The 20025-nt window shown below is 57.7% G+C and overlaps 2 protein-coding genes across 3 annotated transcripts in view; one reads left to right on the forward strand and one right to left on the reverse strand.

Annotated features, from left to right (window-relative positions):
• Nucleotides 1-1239: 1239 nt before the first annotated feature.
• STAC2 (SH3 and cysteine rich domain 2) lies at nucleotides 1240-12224 on the forward strand. Of its 2 annotated transcripts, none has more exons than XM_012726145.1 (11): nucleotides 1240-1396; nucleotides 7715-8024; nucleotides 8332-8429; nucleotides 8594-8684; nucleotides 9746-9858; nucleotides 9944-10016; nucleotides 10094-10155; nucleotides 10578-10675; nucleotides 10957-11008; nucleotides 11301-11438; nucleotides 11981-12224. In XM_012726145.1, exons 1-11 carry the CDS (start codon nucleotides 1307-1309, stop codon nucleotides 12083-12085), a joined length of 1230 nt encoding a protein of 409 aa, XP_012581599.1. In that variant the 5' UTR covers nucleotides 1240-1306; the 3' UTR covers nucleotides 12086-12224. The 2 variants fall into 2 exon arrangements, with proteins under 2 accessions (XP_012581599.1, XP_012581600.1); XM_012726146.1 differs by having other exon boundaries at nucleotides 10103-10155.
• Nucleotides 12225-17077: 4853 nt separating this feature from the next.
• RPL19 (ribosomal protein L19) overlaps nucleotides 17078-20025 on the reverse strand; it is a 3309-nt gene continuing 361 nt past the window's right edge. The window contains exons 2-6 of the mRNA XM_004684258.2: nucleotides 19395-19501; nucleotides 18419-18541; nucleotides 18001-18121; nucleotides 17547-17657; nucleotides 17078-17293 (exon numbers count right to left, since the gene is read on the reverse strand). Coding sequence (XP_004684315.1) covers nucleotides 17170-17293; nucleotides 17547-17657; nucleotides 18001-18121; nucleotides 18419-18541; nucleotides 19395-19501 — 586 coding nt within the window. The 3' untranslated portion in view covers nucleotides 17078-17169. The remainder of the gene's footprint in view (nucleotides 17294-17546; nucleotides 17658-18000; nucleotides 18122-18418; nucleotides 18542-19394; nucleotides 19502-20025) is intronic.

Consider the following 20025-nt stretch of genomic DNA (forward strand, 5'->3'; position numbering starts at 1 on the left):
TCCTTCCTTGGATAGATCAAGATGTGAAGTTACACCTTTTGGCCAGGGCCTGAAGGAGCAGGATGAAAGAGGACTGCAGGTGAAGAAGGGGCCTTGGGGGAGAGCAGTAAGCAAGATGCACCTTCAGACCAGGTAGAGACAGGGCACTTGGAGGGTCTCCTCTGCCTCTCGGGGTCCTCCGGCCTAACTCCATTTGTGGTAGGGTCTTTAGGAGGCGGTGGTGTCAGGGAGAGGGGACCGCAGATGTAGGGACTGAGGCTCCTTTCTGCTGGAGTTCACACACCGGAATACAGTTGTACTTTTCATCCACAAAACTGGCATTGTCGGGCTTGGCCTTTGACACATGATGATGTTACCGCTTCTCTGCTTGAGGAAACCCCTAACCTATAGTCCAAGGATGTGAAGGATGTGTGGAGAGAGTCTCTCCGGGGCAAAGAGACTTGCAGTTAACGGGGCACAAGTGTCCCCATTCTTTCTCCACGAACGTTGGGCATCTTCCGTCTTTATCTGCAAGTCCTAACTTCGATCTCACAGCTATACCTCTATAGATGAAGCTATTTCTGTTTCCCCAACCCTATTTAGAACCTCATACGATATCCCGTGCCTCCTCTCAACCTTGTCATGCCCCCTCCCGAAATGGAGGTTATTTTTTGGTGTAAAACCGCGGACGCCTCACTTCGCTCCACGCCAAGCCCCTCCCCATCTCGGCGAGCCCCCCCAGGCTCCGCCCAGCTCGCCCTTTCGGCCCTCGCAGCAACCAATAGCTGAGAATCTCATTTGCATAGCGGCGCGGGGGAGCCGCGGAGCGGAGGGGGAGGGACCAAGCGACCTCCTAAATCAAAGTTGGGAGGCGAGGACTGGGCGGAGGGGCCGCCGGGTGCCCGGCAGGGGCCGGCGGGGGGGAGGGGGAGGAGGATGGGGGGCGGGCGCAAAGGACGGTGGAGCCGGCCGCCGGACACCGACAGCTCGGTCGCTCCCTCCCTCGGCTCATCCTCGCGTCCCCACTTCCCTCCTCCCCTCGCTGCGAGCAGCATCTTCTGCAGACCCCCGGTGCTCACTCCTGGGGTCGTCCCGCTCCCGCGGCTTGGTGTGATCACCTCCCCCTCACCGGCCAAGCCCGGAACTTTACTCCACCGGCGTCCAGGAGAGGGGGGTTGCTTTGCCTGGGGGGGTTCTCCTGGTATTCATTGCGGGGCGGTCTCCGGAGACGGGCTTCGGGTCCCGGAGAAACGCCCGTCACCCACAGCCTGCCCCCGGCGGGTCAGCCGTCGGGTCTCAGCACCCTCGCTCCCCCTCTCCTCTAACCATGACCGAAATGAGCGAGAAGGAGAACGAACCGGATGACGCGGCCACCCACAGCCCCCCGGAGACCGTCTCTGCCCTCCAGGAAACCAAGGTAACTCGGGGGGCGGAAGGGCGAGGGCTGGACCGCCGCTCGATGCGCCCCTGACCCTGGAGCCCTCCTCCTGACGCGGTGGCCACTGTGGGGCGTGTGCCCTGGGGTCACGGTAGCGAGATGCACGTGATCCCTCAGGTTCCGAGCGGCGGCCGGGGGCAGTGCGTTCGTCACGAGGGGCCACGAGGAGCCCCCACCGCTCGAGCACGGCGCGCCCTAGCGCGCGTGACGAGCGGACGCGCTGCCGCGACCCTCCAGGGAGGCTGGACCCGGGCTTTGTTGGAGGGAATCGGCGCAGCGCGGGCGGAGGGAGCGCGTGGCGGTGTGTAGCGGCTGTGGGTCGGTGTACGCGCCGGTGAGTGCGTGCCAGGCGCGCCCCTCCCGCGCCCGCCAGGTCTCCAGCACCTCGCCTGCGTCCCTCCGAATGTGTCTCTACAACCTGTTTGTCTCTCCTGAGGTCTCGTGTGCGTCCCTCCCCGTTCTCGGCGTCTCCAAGTGTTTATCTCTGAACCTCCGGCTGTCTCTCGGACCCGCCGCAGTCCTGCGTTCCCCGCCTGCCAGCCGGGTTAGGCTCGGGGACGTGAGGCCGCGGCCGGGGGTGCGCAGCTTTGGGTTCTGGGGGCTGCGGCAGCGCGGTCCAGCGCAGGCGGCCGACTGTTGTTGCGGCTCCGAAGCTGAAAGACAGGCAGCCCCACCCCCCATCTCGGGAGCGGGACAGCGCGAGGTGAGGGGTGGGAGGGACCGCTAAAAACCAGAAGCCATCGTCATTAATGAATGTCATAATTAACCCTAACTATGTATGATTGTTACTCCTGCGGGAGTCACAATGAATAAATTATTCCCCTGCGAAGGCAGGCGGAGCTCAGACTCCGGGCGGGCGCCGAATGGGGTGAGGGGAGGCTACCGCTCACATTCAGCCCACCCCACCCCCTCTAATTTGTCCGCTCCCTTCCCAAGTTCTAGGCGCTCAGGACTGACCGGCCAGAAGTTTTTCGTGAGGCAAACTCAAAGGGGCTGGGGCCAGAAGGGGCTGTGTGAAGGGTGCTCCCTGCCTCCTCCCCAGGCTCCAGGCCAAGATCTTTTTCTTGCTCCCTTCTACCCTGGTGTTTTGTTTCCACCCTGCTCCTGTTGTCCAGATGGGGGTGAGGGTGGGCAGTGAGATCCAGCAGTGGGTGGGGGCTCTGATGTCCTCGGGTTCGCTAGAAGCTCTTTTCAGTTCCCTTCTTCATCCTCACTCCATCTTAACCATTCCTCCCACCCCCAGGATATGGGATTAATTCAAGGTCAAGGTCATCTGGGAGCAACCAGGGGCAGGTGAGGAGGACCAGGGTGGGGTGATTGAAGCACCCCTAGTAGCTCCCTATGTCTATACCAGAGGGACTCCCCCTTCTGCTGCCCCCTTCTGCCCCCTTCTGAGATGAGGCTCTGGCCTCTCAGGCTACAGAGTTAACTGCCCCCCTCAGAGAGCCGAGACTACTGAAGAGGAATGGAGGGCTGGGTTGGGAGGATATTGCCTGGAGTCTTTGGGACAGCTTCTTTCAAGCAGCGGGTCCCATCCTGGTTCCAGTGCCTCCAACCTCCTCAGCTGCCTCTGGTCACCCTGGGCAGGTAGACACAATGCCCCAGCTTGCTTCTCAAGGAGTGGGGGGGGGGTTGAGAGGAGAGGGGGGCGCCCGTGCGGGCCCTGCTTCCTCTACCCAGGTCTGGCTGCTGGTCCCCCTCCTTGAGAGCGCTCCCAGAGCAGGCAGTGCCTGCAGGAGCTCTGGGTAGTGCTGCCTCAGCAAAGTAGCAGGAAGCTGCCAACTCAGCTGTGTGGGGAGGGGGAGGTCAGGACCTTGCTTGTTTGTATCTCCCTCCTCCCACCCCAAGGACCCTCCAATGCCATCCCTTTGGGTCTGAGCCCAGGAGATCCAAGGAGCAGAGGGAATGGGGGATACACCTTGCCAGGGTGCTTGTGCCAAGCCAGTTGGGACCCTGTCCCTTTGCCCTCCTCCCCACACCCCAGCCTTGTAAAGTACGAGTCAGGAATAACCACACAGGCTGGACTGTGGGTCTGGGAGGGTCAGTACAGGGAAGGGCAGAGATGCACCAGGAGAGAATTCAGGGCCTTGCCAGTTTCCTTCCATTCCCCACCTCATCCTGTCCCAATGGAGAAGGAGGTGCTTACTGCCCACCCATCATAAGGCAGATTGAGGCAGGTACAACAAAGGGGGCTGGTAAGCATCCCTTAACGAAGCCAACATCCAGGCTTATTCCTCAGCACTGGGGCCCCTGGGCATTTCTTGGCAACCCAAGTCCAACCTCCTGCCTATCACCCTAAGGGTGGGTCTCCACCCATGCACCCAAGCTACTCAGGGTCCTCATCCTACCCCACCATTCTGCTATTGCTCCCTTTGGTGCCATCCTTGGGAAGACCCTGCCAGCTGTGCCATGGCCACAAATGACCAAGAGCAACCTGCTGCCCTGGGCATGTGCCACATCTGCCACTACCCACCACAGCTGGCTTCTGCCCTTTCAGGAACTAGCAGTCAGTGAGGAGATGCTGAGGGAAACGGAGGAAAGAAGGGACATCCAGGATGTGGGCAGGTGGGAGGCTGTGGGCCAAGCCCTGCCTCTGGGGGGGATTCAGAAGAAACAGCTGGTGGTCCAGGCCTGAAGCCAGACAAGCTCCTGCTACATTAGGAGGGACTAGGATCCAGGTGGGCCAGCTTGCCAGGGTACCTGGCAACTTCTCATGCCAGGGAGTGGGTCCAGGAACCGTAGAGGCACCATAAAGATAGCTGGGGAAAGGTCCTCTCTGGGAAAAAGGAGTCTTAGGGGGTGGGAATACCTGGCTAGGCTGAGCCGAAGTGAGGTTTGAGTAGCCAAGCCCAATGTCTCCAGAGTGGGCAGGCATGGAGTCCTTTAGCAAGTGCCCCCAGCAGTAATCCTTGACATCTGCCAGTCACCCCCGATGGCCTAAGTGAGCAGAGTCTGGGGCTCACAGTGAGCAGAGTTGGGGCTGTCTTGGTGCTGGGGAACATTCTGTTCCAGAGGCCTTTAGTGCCTCTGGCACTGAGGCCGGGGGGACCAGGCAAGGGCACAGTCTGGAGAGTGGGGAGGTTTGAAATCTCACCCTGCGAGAATGGAAATAATGGCCTGAAGGGGTTGGGAGGTGACATGATTGAAGTCTTTGAATATTTGAAGGACTGATGTGTATAAGGAGTTGCCTTTTCTGGAGCCAAGGGAGGGACAAGGACTGACAGGCAGAAGTCACAGGTTTCAGCTCTATATAGAGAAGCACTTTCCAGCTAGAACAGCTGCCCAAAGATGGAGTGACTGTCCCAGGGAGGGTGTGCTTCTGGAACGGGAGCTACAGGGAGGTAGCCATGCCCAGGGGATGTGGCCAGGGCCTGCAGGGAGTGACATGGGGTAGGGGGACTGCTCTTCAGTCTTTCAGGTCCCCCTTTATTTTTTTTTAAAGGTTTATTTATTCATACATTGCTGGGGTACAAGGCAGAGGTAGAGGAGCTGTGAGAGATTTCACCAGAGAGAAAGCGGGGAGCACAACAAGCAGATCGACGAAGTACACTGCTGAGGAGAGCAGCGGGCGAGTCAGGAGAGGTCTGCTGCACCATGTGGGTCAGCTCCCTGGCAGGGATTGAACTGGTGCTGAGGTGGCTGCGGACAGCTTCATCATGCTGTGCTTTAACCCCTTGCACCACCAGGGAGGGCCCCTTTCACGTCCCTTCTAACCCTGACTGATGGATGTGGTGGACAGGCCTAGGACACAGCTGGGGCCAAGGCAGGCCCAGGGCAGCCAGGTTGTTTGGGCTCAGTAGAGCCACTGGTTCAGGCCCTGGCTCTGCTACTTACCAGCTGTGGACTCATGGTCGGCAAGTGGCTTAACCCCCACGAAACTCGGTTTCTTTTCTGAAAAGTGGGACAATAATGGTCACCACCTCAGAGGGTAGCACCGAGATACTGAGATGCTGACCATGTTAGCTCATAGAAGCTCAACTCTGGTCCTCTGGCAAGGACCACCTCTTGCTATAGCTGAGTTTGTGTTTTTGCTTTGTGGACGCAGCCTTGCGTTGCTCAGAGTCTGCCTCCTTTCTCTGGGCTGTGGGGAGACTGAGGCTCAGAAAGAGAGGAAGTGACTTGGCTATAGGCAGCAGGATTCGGCCTTGTCCCATCCTCAGCACGTCCTGCAAAGACTTCATGTGCTCTCTGCCCTCCGTCATGGTCCCTTCCAAGAACCACCTTCGGCCCATAGAATACATTTGTATTCCAACTAGTCATCCCTCTGGCCCTCCACCTCTGCCCCCACTCCCAGGTGTCGGGGACCCTACTTCTCTCATATGTACAAAGAAGCCCACAATGCTATCCAGGAAGCTCCATTTGGAAGGAACCAGGCAACTCAGCCTGCCAGACACCCCAGGGGCCTGGCCTCTCTGCTGGCACACCAGCGCCTGCCCTGTGCCCAAACATCTCCCTCTCTTCTTCTCCCTCCTCCTGGCTCTCTGCTGGACTCCCTGGGACTCGAGGGGCCACCATTTCCCTCCCCTTGGCAGCCAGTGCCAGGCCGGCAGCCACGGAACACAAGCCACCCAATGTGCCAGCGGAGAACCCAGGCCAAGTCTCTGTGCCTGAAGCCAGCCCGTTGATCCTCTTTTTCTATTACTGGTGGAAAGGAGTGGGCAGAGGGAGGGGGCTCTCAGTGGGAGAGGAGCGGGGCAAGGTAGAGAATGACACAGACTCCACGAGGGTGTGACCCTGTCGGATTGACCCTGAGCTCCAGAACACAGGCTCCATTTAGGATTCTGGCCACTTGCACGTTATCTATTCAACAAACCTTGGCTAAGCAGCTATGATGTGTGGAGCCCCCATGGGGGGATTTGAAGCCACCATGCCTGCCCCGGGGGGGGGAGCACACTCTCCTGTGGGGATGAGCCACGATAACATGGACCTGAATGGAGCTTAAAGGTGGTAGTCTAGGTGCAGCGGGCACCAGCAGAGGAGTGGTTCCACCAGCTGGAATCCCAGCACAAGGGCACTTCCGGCAGGAGGAGGGGTCACTGGAATCCCTGATGGAGAGAGGGTGTTCACTGGAAGAAGCAGAGAAGGGGACACACCATCGATATAAAGCAGATAGCTCCGGAATCCTCACATCTGGCTGCTGGCGGGAGGGCAGATTTGGCCCAGGGGTAGTTCTCAGCCAGGGCAAGAGCTGGGGCTGTGTCCTAAAGAGCCATGAAATACTTTTAGCAGGGTCAGAGGTCACCTCCCTAGCAGCTGGATGGAGGGCAGATGGGAAGGGACAGATGGACACAGGGGCTGTAGGGGCCAGAGGAGGGTACCGCTGAGGTGACAGGTGCTTGGAGGCGGCAGTGAAGGTCCTGGATGACCATGCTCCAGTCCCAGCCTGTCCAAGAACATAGGTGGAAAATTGGAGGCCCTGAGTGCTTTGTTTGCCTCCCCAAAATTGTGCACCCATACAAAGAAATTCTGTGTAGCCATTAAAAAAATTAAGGAGGTCATGTATTTGTATGGATTGAGGTTTACTATTAGTGAAAAAAACAAGGGGTAAGAAAAAGAGAGGAAAGGAAATAAAACATTGAATTTGGGACGTCTCTGGTGGCCTGGGGGTTAAGTCAGCACTGTCACCTTGACGACTGGGTTCCATCCCTGGCCAGGGGGGTGGCCCACGTGACGCAGCAGACCTGTCTCGCCAGCCCAGCCCGTTGCTCCCTCAGCAGTGTGTTTCAGTACATCTGCCTGTTCTGCTCCCCGCTCTGTCTCTGGTGAATCCTCTCCCCCTCTCACACCTCTGGTCTGCACCCCAGCTATTCTACACAAAGATAAATAAATAAAATCTTAACAAAAATAAGAGAGTCCTCATTGTCCTGAGTCCTAGACTCAAATGAACATATTAAGTAGATATGATTTTTAATATTGAATTTATTTCTATTCAGTTTCACATGAAATTCTAGATTTCTTTTGAAAAATTGGAAAACTCGGCAGCAGTGGGTTGGCTGTATGATTAATCCCCTTTGGCTAGAGGAAACCAGCGGTAGCTGCCCACCCACCATCCCCCCCCATCCCCCCCTCCAGGTTGCCGCAGTCCCCACCACTCCTGTATGTCTGTCCAGCCAGAACTTCCTCAAGGAAGTTACCTGCCTGGCTCGGGTGAGTGTCTGGGATTGTGACCCACTTTTTGGAACTAGGTCCCCTCTCCAGTATTTCATGTCTCTGGCCCCAGGCCCACACCGGCCCCTCCTGGGCTGCTTGGGGGAGGGGCCGCCCCGTGATGCCCTCCCGCCCCTCTTCCTCTCACAGCTCCAGCGCCTCAAGCGCTCGCTTTCCCTCAAGACCATCCTCCGAAGTAAGAGTGTGGAGAACTTCTTCCTGCGCGCTGGCTCTGAACTCAAGTGCCCCACGGAGGTGCTGCTGACGCCCCCAACCCCGCTGCCCCCGCCCTCCCCGCCACCAGCATCCACGGACAGCGGCCGCCTGCCCACCCCGGCCCCCTCCCCCTGCCCGATCCCGCGCCCCCTGGCACCACTCAAACCAGTGAGGCTGCACAGCTTCCAGGAGCACATCTTCAAGCGAGCTGGGCCCTGTGAGCTGTGCCGGCAGCTCATTGTGGGTAGGTGCCTGGGCGGGAGGGGGTGGGCGTGGGAGAGGGCCTGCACCTGCTGGGGCTCTTGCTCTTGGGGCCCCCTACTCCACCTGTGCCCCTCACCCTGGGCAGACCAGTGAAGCCCCTAGGGTGGGCGGGGGCAGCCAGCCTGGCTGTGTGTACTAACAACTCAGCCTTCAGGGTCAGCTGTAGGAGGGCTGGCGGGCAATGCCCACCCCCTGTTCTCCCCTGCATCTCCGCCTGCCTCCTTTGCTCCTTACCCACGGATGCTTCTCTCCTGACCACCTGTCTTGTTGCACCTAACCGTCCCCAGGAAACTCCAAGCAGGGCTTGCGGTGCAAGACGTGCAAAGTCAGCGTCCACCTCTGGTGCTCTGAGGAGATCTCCCGTCAGCAGTGCCCGGGCAAGACGGTGAGGGGGCCATGCCGAGCACTGAGCACTCCCTTACTGGACTGGCATGCAGGGCGTGGCCTCAAGGCTGGTCCCCCCAGGGGTGGTCCTTGGGCTGGGGGCAGACTGAGCGTTGTTCAGCAGCTGTGACCTGCCCACGCCCTCTCTGCCCCTACCTGCCACAGTCTGCCTCCTTCCGTCGCAACTTCAGCTCCCCGCTCCTGGTGCATGAGCCGCCACCAGCTTGCACCACCAGCAAAGACTCTCCACCCACTGGTGAGTGTCCCCCTGCCATTGCCCGGACCCCACTGGGGTGTGATAAGAAACCCACACAGGCCTCAGATGGTACCTGAGCCGCCCCCCCGACCCCGTGCTCCTGTCCTGATGTAGGGGTTTTCCATTCGTTCGCAGACTATTTCCTGAGCACCCACTAAGCGCAGGCACTGCTAGACACTGGGAAGGCGCAGTTCGGAGCTAGTAAGGGAGGTAGCTGTGAAATAGACGATAGCTCCAGTCACAGTGAATCATCGTTTGGGAGAACGCCTGGAAAGGAGTTGGGCTGAGGGGAGTGCCCGAGCAGGGGCTCCTAATGCCTGCAGGAAGAGGCACAGGCGGGCAGAGGGTGGCCCGAGGAAGGAAGGGGACAGGGAGGACAGGCATGTGGGGCAATGGGACATGGGTGCGAGGTCTTGGGGTCCAATGTAGGATTGTTTAGATTTTCTTTTTAAAGATTTATTTATTTATGCATACATGAGCTGGGGTATAGGTCAGTGGTGCAGGGCTGAGAGGATTCACCAGCGACAGAGTGGGGAGCAGAACAGGCGGATTGACTGAAATACACTGCTGAGGGGAGCAGTGGGCGGGACAGGGACAGGAGAGGTCTGCCGCCCTGTGGGTCAGCTCCCTGCCCGGATCGAATTCGTGCTGCAGTGGCTGCGGCTAGCTTCATGGTGCTGCACTTTAACCACTCGCACCACCAGGGAGGGCCCTGTTTAAATTTTCTAAGAGCAATTTTTCTAAGGACAATTTGGATCCTAAGGGCAATTTTTGTGCTTTTACAAGAGTATTCTAGCTGCTGTGCGGGTTGGAGTGGGAGCAGGAAGGCCAGCTGGGAGCCTGTGACAGTTCGGTAGCATGGACCCAGCTGGGGGCAGTGGAGATGGCGAGAAGTGGGCAGCTGGTAGAAATGTCTGTGTGGTGTGGTTAGGTGATGGAGGATGGGAAGTGAGGACAGGAGTCAGGTTTGCACTGAGCTTGTGTGTGAGCAACAGCGACAGGCACAGATGCTCACTGAGCTGGGTGACTGGTGCCTGGCCTTGAGGATGGACTGTCAGCAGGCGCCAGTGGGAAGGTGGACCCCGTCTACGAGACCCTGCGCTATGGCACCTCCTTGGCCCTGATGAACCGCTCCAGCTTCAGCAGCGCCTCTGAGTCCCCCACAAGAAGTCTGGTATGGTGGACACCAAAGGGGAGCCTCAGGGGTGGGGGGCTCTGAAGGTGAGATCAGAGCCTGAGCCCTCCCCTCTCCGTCCCAGAGCGAGCGGGATGAGCTGGCTGAGGACGGGGAAGGCAGCATCCGCAGCTCAGAGGAGGGGCCCGGAGACAGTGGTGAGTAGGGCTAGGGGCAGGGGTGGCGCAGGGCTCCCTGCTGCCTCACTCCAGCCCCCCGCCCCCAATCTCTCCAGTGTTCACAGCCCCAGCTGAGAGCGAAGGGTCAGGACCAGAGGACAAGAGTCCTGGGCAGCAGGTGAGGTGATGCTGACACTCGTGCTGGCAGGCAGGGGAACGGAATGTCACTTTTCTCTGTCACTGGCCTACAGGTGGGTGAGAGCATGGTCCGTGGGACAGCACCACCCACCCTTTATCCCGAGGCCGTGGGGCTGGACAAAGCCAGGGTGAAAGAGCGAAGGGGTAGGGGTGTTCTCTCTCCTACCACCTACTGCACCACAGCTGCTCCCCCAAGGGCGGGCAGTTCCAGGGTACAGCAGGCAGAGGGGCATGTCCCCCCTCCACCCCTGGCCCAGTCCCCCTTGGGGTGGGAAGACACAGCAAGTCGCAGCATCTTACCTTGCCCTGTCACTGACCCACGACTTGTGTCCCACCTCCGAGTCCCCCAGGTTGGCATGTCAGGGTCGGCGGGTCAGTGGCAGGGTGTTCTCTTTCCCACAGCACCCCAGAGCCCTCCTGCGGAAGGACGTGGGGCCCATGTACTCCTACGTTGCGCTCTACAAGTTTCTGCCCCAGGAGAGCAACGACCTAGCCCTGCAGTAAGTGCCCTCTGAGGAGCTGCCCCGGAGGGCTGCCAGCCGGCGCCAGCCACAGGCTCCAGGCACGCGAGTGGGAGGGGCGCTTAGGAGCTTCCTGGTACACTTGAGTCTGCTGAGGCCAGAGGCCAGGAGCTGCTGTGTCTCCTGCCCCCTTCCCAGGCTCTGTCCTGGGAGTGTCCACTGTGCCTGAGGGGGGCCTGCAGGGGACATGGTGCCCAGGTCTGTCTGGGAAGGGCAGGTTCCTCCTGCCACACGCGTGCCACAGGCTGTCTCCTCCCCAGGCCTGGAGATCGGATCATGCTGGTGGACGACTCTAATGAGGACTGGTGGAAGGTGACTTGGCAGGGTGGGGAGCAGAAGGACCCTGGTAGGCGCTTTAACAGTCCGCCCTCAATGGGCACTGCCCGCCCTTCAGACCTTAAAGACCTCCCCTCTTCCTACCACACCCTAACTAAGGAAGCTCCCTGCCCCGCCCTAGTGCCTCTGCTTCCCTCCTGCCCTCCCAGCGGGGTTCAGAAAGCCCAGGGTCTGGAGGACGCTGGCCTCAGCCCGATGTGGGCATCTGGTGCAGTGGTGGAGGTAGGGGTGGGGAGGCACCGGAGCTCACTGCCAGCCTCATCTCCAGGGCAAGATTGGCGACCGGGTTGGGTTTTTCCCAGCCAATTTTGTGCAGCGGGTGAGACCAGGTGAAAATGTTTGGCGCTGCTGCCAGCCCTTCTCCGGGAACAAGGAACAGGGCTACATGAGCCTCAAGGAGAACCAGGTGAGTGCTGGGGTCCTGCAGCGCCCCCCAGTGGGTGTGGGTGAGAGGGCAGGACCCTGAGGATGGAGGAGCAGGAGGGAAGGCCTGTGAGAGGCAGGGGGCTGCAGGCCCGGCCTGGCCTGTCCTGTTGTCATCCGTGGGAATTGGGGTTGGTGGCCACAGGGCAAGGGAGAGCACTGGGTCAGGAGTCCGGAGGCTTGGGGTGGATGCTGGCTCTGCCTCAGACTTGAGTAAACACAGGCAAGTCCTTCTGCCCTGTGTCCTGGTCTGTGAAATGGCTGTGGGGCCTGAGCCTAGCTGGCTGATGGCGAGCTCAGTCCTGAGATGCTGCTCGGCACCTGCTGATGTCCTGGTCTTGCTGCTGGACCAGACACCCTCCTGGGCTTTGCCTCCATCCCCTCAGCTGAGGGCTCCAGCCACATCTGATGCTGGTCCTGTCACCGCCTGGGTGGACCCCTGGAACCCATCAGTGGGATGGACTCGGAATCGGGGCCAGAGCTGCAGGCCGTGCCAGGCCTCAGCGCCATGTCTCTCCCGCGCAGATCTGTGTAGGTGTGGGCAGGAGTAAGGATGCTGATGGTTTCATCCGCGTCAGCAGTGGCAAGAAGCGAGGCCTGGTGCCAGCTGATGCCCTGACTGAGATATGAGAGGAGCCAAGAGAACCCAGATGCCACTTCTGCCCATGCCCAGCCCTTGCTTCTGGCCCCGGGAGGGGAGCAGACATCTGAACACACTTCTTCCCTCTGCTCTCTCTTGGGGTCCACTCACCATGGCTTGGGGGGGCCTCTATACTAAGGGAGATTTTAATTTTTGAGCTGGGTGCCCTGAGGGGTGGCTCCTCTGGGACTTGGGGGTGGGGAAGGAGGAGAAAATGGGAAGGAATGGGAAGCTCCAGGTAGGTCCACTCAGGGCCCAGGCACCCCCAGTCCAGTCATCATGCCCAGCCCAGCCCTGGGGGCATTCCTGGGTGACTTCCCTGCTGCTGCTGCTCGGAGAGCCTTCCCCAGCCAGCACTGCCTTTGCATGCCTGACACCTCTCTCCCCCACAGAGCCTCTGCTTGGGTCTGTGTGTGAACCCCTGGCTGCCCTCTGAAAGTGGGGACTTGGGAAGGTGCCTTCCTGAGTCCCATGGTCACCAGACTGAGTTGGGGTGGGATGCAGGGCTGCGAGACGATCCCGATTCTGTCTCCTGGTCCCCCCCTACCCCCGTCTCTATCATGCCATCAATTCTCAGGAAAGTTCTGTGGCAATCTCTCCCATTACTTGAAACCTTGGCAGGCAGAGGGAGGGTAGAGGTCAGGGAGGGTGTGCCACACCAGAGTCTTTCCCTTCGAGAGAACTGGCACCTCTTAAAAGAAGCCCAAGAGCAGCCTGACTTTATGCCCATCTGAGAACAAAAATTCGTCCCTGCTTGGTCAAAACACTGCTCACTTTCAGGACTGAGCCCCCCACTGCCAGAGCCAGGGAGCCAGGGGAGGGGTCTCAGTTCCTGCCCAGGCCTTCTTGCTGGGCAGCCCCATCCCAGCAACCCCGCCCTCTGGGCTGACCTCGCAGTGGCCCTTCCTCACCCCCTTTCTCTGGGCTGCTGTTGCAAGGACCCCTTTTCCGGCTGCATCAATAGCCTTGTCTTGGAGACAGAGAGAACCCTGGGAAGAAGAAGGTGTGGGAGACAGAAAATGAAAATGGCACTTCTGTTTGGTCACCAGGAAAGGAAAGGAGTAGGCACCCTGGAGTGGGGTGCAGTGGACAAAGAGGACTCTCCCTTGCAGGTTGCTTTTCTCTGGTGCCATCCTCCCTCTTCCCCCAAGCTCAGAGCCTCCTCTTGTGCCCTTGATCGTGCCAGCCAATGCCACCCCCACCCTGGGCACAGTCACAGCCTCTCATGCGGTGGGAGTGACATCTCCTGCCCACCAGCCTGGCCCCACTTCTTCCCTGCAGAGGGAGAGGTCACACTGCCCTGTTTGCTGCCATGAGCCCCCCAGCAATGTCCCAGGGGCGGGCCCAATGCCCACTGTACATGAGGCTGCATGATGGGTCTGCTGGGGCCTTGCTGAGCCCCCAGACTCCTAAATAAATGTTTCTTGTCCCAACCTGTCTGTCCTGTGTATCTGCTTGGAGTAGAGGAAGGGGAGGCTTTGGAGCCACTGAGATGGGGCAAGACTCTGTAGGTGGAACAATGTGTTGATTTCCCAGAGGAGGGGTTTTGGGCTGCCCCTGACAGTGCAGAGAGCCCCAAGCCCCCTCACTCCCTTCCTCTGGAGCAGCCGCAGGCTAGAGAAAGGGAACTGGGAGGTGTTGAGAAGGGGCTGGGGAGCGCCAGCGCCTAGAAAGACCTGGCATGGACTGGGCAAGCGGAGGAGGAGGTTTGGCAGAGGCCTGAGAGGGTGGGGCTGCGGTCCCTTTCTGTTCGGGCACACCTGAGGCCTGAGCTGGGCAGGGCAGCACACCTCTGCGCACCAGACCCCAAGGTCCATCCCGTGGTGCCCTCTGAGCCTGCCCTGCAGCAGGGGGGGTTGAGTTCCCACCCAGGAGCAACCTTGCCCCGCAGCCCCCCAAGCTCCAGGTAGAGACGCTGAGACAGCCGAGACAGCCGTGGACTCGGCCCTTGATGACTCAATGGCGCCTGTCATCTGGGACCTGGTGCTAAGGAGGCGTGGGCGTGGCAGCGCCCCTCCCTGGCGGCGCCCCTCCCTGGCGGCGCCCCTGTCCCCCCCAACTGGTGCTGCCGCCCACCTGCTCCGGCAGCGCTCAGCCTGCCCCCACTCTGCCCAGCCAGCGTCATCACCACGACAAGCTTGTCCCGTGCTATTTATAGGCCGAGGGGAGCAGGGAGGGAGGGAGAGGCGGGCTGCTGGGGGGGGGGAGGGGGCGGTGCCAGGGCGATGCTGGTGCTGCCAGAATGCCTAGGGGGTGGGGCCTCCTCTCCTGGGTCCCTATTACCAGACCCCCACCCCAAAAGCAAGGAAGCCCAGGTGGGACCATCCCTGAGGCCCCCTCCCTGAGTTTTTCTTGGGGTCTCTAGCCCAGGAAGGCCCTAGAGCTTTGAGGGTGTCAATAGCAGGAGAGTCATCCTCTTCTTAGGATCCCTGATGGTAGGAGGGAAAAGGGTCACAAGCCCAGGCCAGAGGCTGGGAAACTCACATAGGCAGGCAGACCTGTGTTCCTGGAACCATGCCAAGAGCTTAGTTTGACTTAATCCTCTCAGTGACCCCATGAGGAAGGTGTCCCCTTTTCACAGAAACTGAGGCTCAGAAACATTAGGTGGCTCAGCCAATATATACATCACCCAGTCCAACCTTGTCTCTTTTATTCATGGGAAGCAGAGGCTCAGAATGGGCCAGTGACTTGCTCAAGGTCACACAGCAAATTAATGGTCAAGTCAGCCTGGGTGATTGCGTCTCTTCTCTATGGCTCTTACCTCTCCCCATTTTGGGTCCCTCATTGCCTTCAGCCAATAAGATGGAGAACAGACACAAATAGAGATACACAGAGTCTGGGCCTGGGGCTCCAGGGATCAAGGCCTCACACCCACACACATGCTGGAGATAGGGAGCCTTGCAGCCAAGCCTTCTGCACACCCCACTTGTTTTTGCCACTAGCCAGCAGCTGGCCTGGACTCCCGCCTTCTCCCATTTGCCACGCTGCTGAGCACAGCAGCTTTTTTTCGGGTGGCTGAACCACTGACAGTATGCTCACAGCCTGGGGGCTGGGAACAGCTGGTGCCCTTCCCATGGCCTCTGCCCTCCTCTCTGCCTCTCTGGGGGTGCCTGGACCAGCAACACCATTGGCCTGGGTTCGAGGATGTCTAGGAAGGGTCCTGCTGGTGGTGCCAACCTACCATTTGGCTCATGCACCTCTGACTCCCACAGGCCCTCCCCCTGCTTGGGATGAAGGTTATTTAGGCTCATGGGAGGTGAGAGCTAGAGACAGGAGGTCTAAAAAGGCAGAGAGGTGGATACAAGGGTCGCGGGGAAGGCAGAGTGAGGCCCTCTGAGTAGCCCTCATCTTGCTAGCAACACTCCCTTGGTCCTGTGCCTTCTGCAGCCACATCCTACCCTCTCCTCCCCAGGCTGGGGGCTCTTACCCAGGAGCACATGAAGGGCAGCATGTTTAACCCTCTCTTAGCCTTAGGGCTCCGTGCTTTGGGGACCAACCTAGGTGACCTCACTCGATCTGAGACAGAGCTTTGGGAAAGAGGCCAGGGACCCTGTACCCCTTTTCCGGCTCATGGCCCTGCAGCAGCAGCTGTGCTCAGTGCCTCCGCCGCACCCCACTCTGACTCACACTCTCCCACGTCTGGAGGAATCAACAGTGGGGCGGGTGCTGGGCTCAAGCAATGCTGAGATCATGGGGAGTCATTGGCTTCTCTGGGCTTCAGTTCCTCATCCAGAACACGAAACGTTGGGACTTGCTGAGGCAGTGTTTACCTGGGGGCAAGGACCCTTGACAGGGTACGCGACGTTTTATGAAGGGTCCAGGTGTATGTGCTTTGAGGGACATCTTTTAATCAGGATTTCACAAGACTCCAGGATGTGGAAGAGATCCAGCAATTACTCTGGGGGATCTGCCTGCTAATGGGATGGCTCCCAGGTGCTGCCCTGAAAAGAAGTTGGAATCCAGGGAGGAAACTGTTACCTCTTTAAGGCCTGGGTGAGGTTCCAAAAAAAGCCACTGAGCTCAAACCTTCCCAAGATGGGCTTCTACAACCCATCTCTCTCCTGCCCGCACCCCCAAAACGGACACAAAAGCTGTGCACCACACCTGCAGTCACCAGTGAGAGAACAGCACCACCTTCTGGCCCAGGATGGAACCAGCTGCTGGGCTGAAGGCACAGGAGCCCTGCCTGAGAAGTGCCCCACACTCGGGTTACCTCAACGTCCTTCCCCGAATTCCAGGAAGGCCTGGCGGTGGGTGACTTCTCATGCCCTCCTCCTCCGGTCCAGCCTGGGAAGGAGGTCCATACTCCAGGCTGGGAGCTTGACCAAGACCTGTCCTTCCCCTCCAGGTTCCAGCCCTGTCCCTAAGAATGGCCAAGGGTTAGAAGGGATGCAGATAAAATACAGGCTGCTTAGTGGAGAGCAACTGCAGAAACTGGACTCTGGCCTCAGACTCTGATGCTAGAAGGCGTGGTGGCTGGTCCCTGGGCATTTCTGAGTCTGGCTTCCCCACCTGCTCTTGCCCCCAAGATCACTTTTACATGGCCTCTCCCACACAAGTGCAGATGGGGTGGCAGAGTTCAAGTAGCAGTGTGGCAACTCCCCTATGGGTCATTACTGAAACCCCACTATTCTGCTGTTCTAGGACAGCTTTCAACCCTAGTACATTTTTTTGTCTTCAACAATGTAACTTAACTGCTGTCCCCACTACTGATTCCCAAGCAACATTTGAAACCTGACATAAAAGCCGCTTTTCAGGCACAGAATTTTAGATGGTTGGATCAAAGCTGCTCCCTTCCCTCTAGTTGCCACTAAAATAAAAACAGCAAAACAAAGCCATCCACCACGGGTGGAGGAGGGAATCGAACTGAGCAAGACCATAAGCTAAGAAACAGGGCGCCTGGCAAGGCCCAGATCCCGGCCAGTTCTGGCCCTGTAAACAGGGTAGACGCAGGAGCAGTCAGAAACTTTGGGAAGCAGAGAGGCAGGCAGACAGAATCTTTTTTATTCAACAGTTTTAATGACCTGTGAACACAATAGCCACAGCCACTATGTACAGACAAGAGGTAGGAGCTTTATTTCTTGGTCTCTTCCTCTTTGGATAGAGTCTTAATGATCTCCTCCTTCTTGGCCTGGAGCCGCTCCTCACGGCGTTTGCGAGCTTCCTTGGTCTTAGACCTGCGGGCCTCAGCCTGGTCCCTGGGTAGAGGAAGAGAGAAGATGGGTCAGGGTTAGTTGAAGAAATGAGTCACTGGGGAGAGACGCACATCTCAGAACACCCACTTCCACAAACCTAGAGTCCCTACCTGGAGGATGGCAGGTGGTGCGTGCAGCTCAGGGGGCCACGCAACTCACCCGACACAACACTGTATTCTGGACCACATATATGTCAAGATTAAGTACTAGCACATTTTAAATTTCTCCAGGAGGCCAATTTTTTGAAGAAACTTACGCCAAGAGCTTCTTGCGAGCCTTGTCTGCCTTCAGCTTGTGAATGTGTTCCATGAGAATCCGCTTGTTTTTGAACACGTTTCCCTTCACTTTCAGGTACAGGCTGTGATACCTGCAGGGCACAAGGGGCAGAGGTTCTGGGTAGCAATGGGATCTGAGGTAGGTCCCTTCTGTCCGCCACACAAGACGTCTAAGCATGTAGGCTCCTCTCTCCCACTGTTGCAGAGACTACTTTCTCCCAAACCAAGATTTCAGACAGAATAGCTTGGTGAGCAGAAACATGACTCCTAGGCTATCCTAATGGGACACGGGGATGGGAAGGAGAAAAACCTACAAATTTTCTTAGAAAGACCTAAGATATAGGTTTCCCACCCCAAAGCCAATGAGGTAGTCTGCGGCCAAAAAAGCCACCAAAGCAGCAACTGGCCCTGTGGGCCCGAGGGCCGTGTGCTTACATGTGGCGGTCAATCTTCTTAGATTCACGGTATCTCCTGAGCAGCCGGCGCAGAATCCTCATCCTCCTCATCCAGGTCACCTTCTCGGGCATTCGAGCATTAGCAGTACCCTTTCTCTTACCTGTGGGAAAGATGTGTCAGGCCACCACAGTGTGCCCAGGTTTCAAGTCAGTTATCAAAGACATCAGTCATGACGAGACCCTCCAAGTTGTGGAACACCAATTCGACACATCATCCCATCTTAAGTAGCATACGCCACCTTACTGATGATTCTATTTCACTTTACATCTACTCAACTTTGAAAGTACCACAAAACAAGATGGACTTTAAGTATGTGGGGGAGAGGGGCACGCGGCACAAACAACAGGATCCCCACTATCTCAGTTCTAGGTGTATTTAATGGGAACAGTGTACTTACCTATGCCCATATGCCTGCCCTTCCGGCGAGCCAAGGTGTTTTTCCGGCATCTAGCCCGGGAATGGACAGTCACGGGCTTCCGGATGATCAGCCCATCCTTGATCAGCTTCCGGATCTGCTGACCTGGGAAAACACAACACTAGGCTCAGCCCCAAGAACACCAGCCACAATTCAAGAGTCCAAATAGGAGAGGCAGAGTACAGGTATTGCTCGTTTTCCTGACCCAGTGTTTCAAAAATGGGTGAAGTACCAGATATCTCCATCAAAGACATTTCTACTTTCAGCAATTTTATAGAACACTGAAAAATTTGGGGGGGGGGGGTTGGTCAAAATAATGTGCAGATATGGCCTAGTCCTTCAAGAACTGGTTAGCTAAATGCTTCACCTATAGCTAATGGTCTTCATCCATCAAAATTAGTGTTTTTTCAAGAATACATTATAATGCTCCAAACCCACATAGGTCAAGAAATTCCCTGGTAATGGCAAAGATTTCTTGTGTGACAAAACTCTTAACAGGCTCCTAAAACTTCTAGGCCCATGTGCACCTCACTTCAGTCCTTCGCCAACCACTACAGCACAAGTTTCCCCGCCAGGGTGCTGACCCACAAGGTGCAGCAGACCTCTCCTGTCTCTTAGCTTACTGCTCCCCAGTCTGTTTCAGGGAATTTCTTGACCCCTCCTCAAATTTCCTTGGCCATCTCCATTTCAGGGGCAACATACTACTTCTTAAATCCTTCACACAGTTATAAAGCAAAATAGCCATCCTAAAAATAGTTAGCAATATTAACAGGTGACCCCAACAGACTTCTACACTGTCATCCCAGCAAATAAGAACTTTTGGCCTTTCCTTTCTGATTCATTTTACAGAGCCCCCCAGTCTAGCTGTTTTCCTGGTCTGCTAGGAAAACTGTCAACACACCATTCATCTGATAAAAGGTAAAGGATGGGGGAAAGGACACAGCCTCCCAAAACTCACGGGAGTTGGCATTGGCGATTTCATTGGTCTCATTGGGGTCCAACCAGACCTTCTTTTTGCCACAGCGGAGGACACTGGAGGCGAGCCTCTTCTGAAGCCTGAGCATACTGTAACAAGCAAAAACACTGTCAAGCCCTCGAAGCCACTCCCGAGCAAGAACAAGCATTTGCACAAAACCTACCTTCCGAAGCTTCCCAGTGTTATGAAACACAGAGCCAAGTGCATATATACACTTAGTTCGAAAACTACCCCGTAACTTTCCACTTTCTCCACTGAAAATGAGATCCACGGATAAAACAGTGACGACGAGGGGGCTCATGCCTTCTCTGGCATCCAACTCTAAAATAGTTACAGTGCGGATTCCGCGGCGCGCGGGCCGAGTTGGAAGCCCGGCGCCTTGTTTCTGGGCTCTCCCCTCACGTCAGCACAGTAATAAAAGCCGTCTGGCCACCCCTGGGCGCGTTTCCACCGGGTGGAAGCGCAGGGGCCGGGCGATGGCCTCCCGGGGCCCTTGGCCTGGGGCCTACTCCAGGCTCAGCCTACGTCACACGGAGCAGGGACTGCTGCACCCCGGTGCGGGGCGCCCCGCAAGTACGCGGGCCACGGCTGAGCCCCGCCGCCGCCCGTGGCC

This window comes from Condylura cristata, unplaced genomic scaffold (genome assembly GCF_000260355.1).
Source record: "Condylura cristata isolate star-nosed mole 26May11 unplaced genomic scaffold, ConCri1.0 scaffold00017, whole genome shotgun sequence".
Classification (NCBI taxonomy): Eukaryota; Metazoa; Chordata; class Mammalia; order Eulipotyphla; family Talpidae; genus Condylura; species Condylura cristata.

What these genes read in the sequence shown, in the direction of transcription:
- STAC2 (XM_012726145.1), top strand. Translation starts at nt 1,307, where the DNA reads ATGACCGAAATGAGCGAGAAGGAGAACGAACCGGATGACGCGGCCACC. An exon ending in AGCAGTGCCCGGGCAAGACG is followed by an intron (nt 8,430 to 8,593) that starts GTGAGGGGGCCA and finishes TACCTGCCACAG; the next exon opens with TCTGCCTCCTTCCGTCGCAA. An exon ending in CAAAGACTCTCCACCCACTG is followed by an intron (nt 8,685 to 9,745) that starts GTGAGTGTCCCC and finishes GACTGTCAGCAG; the next exon opens with GCGCCAGTGGGAAGGTGGAC.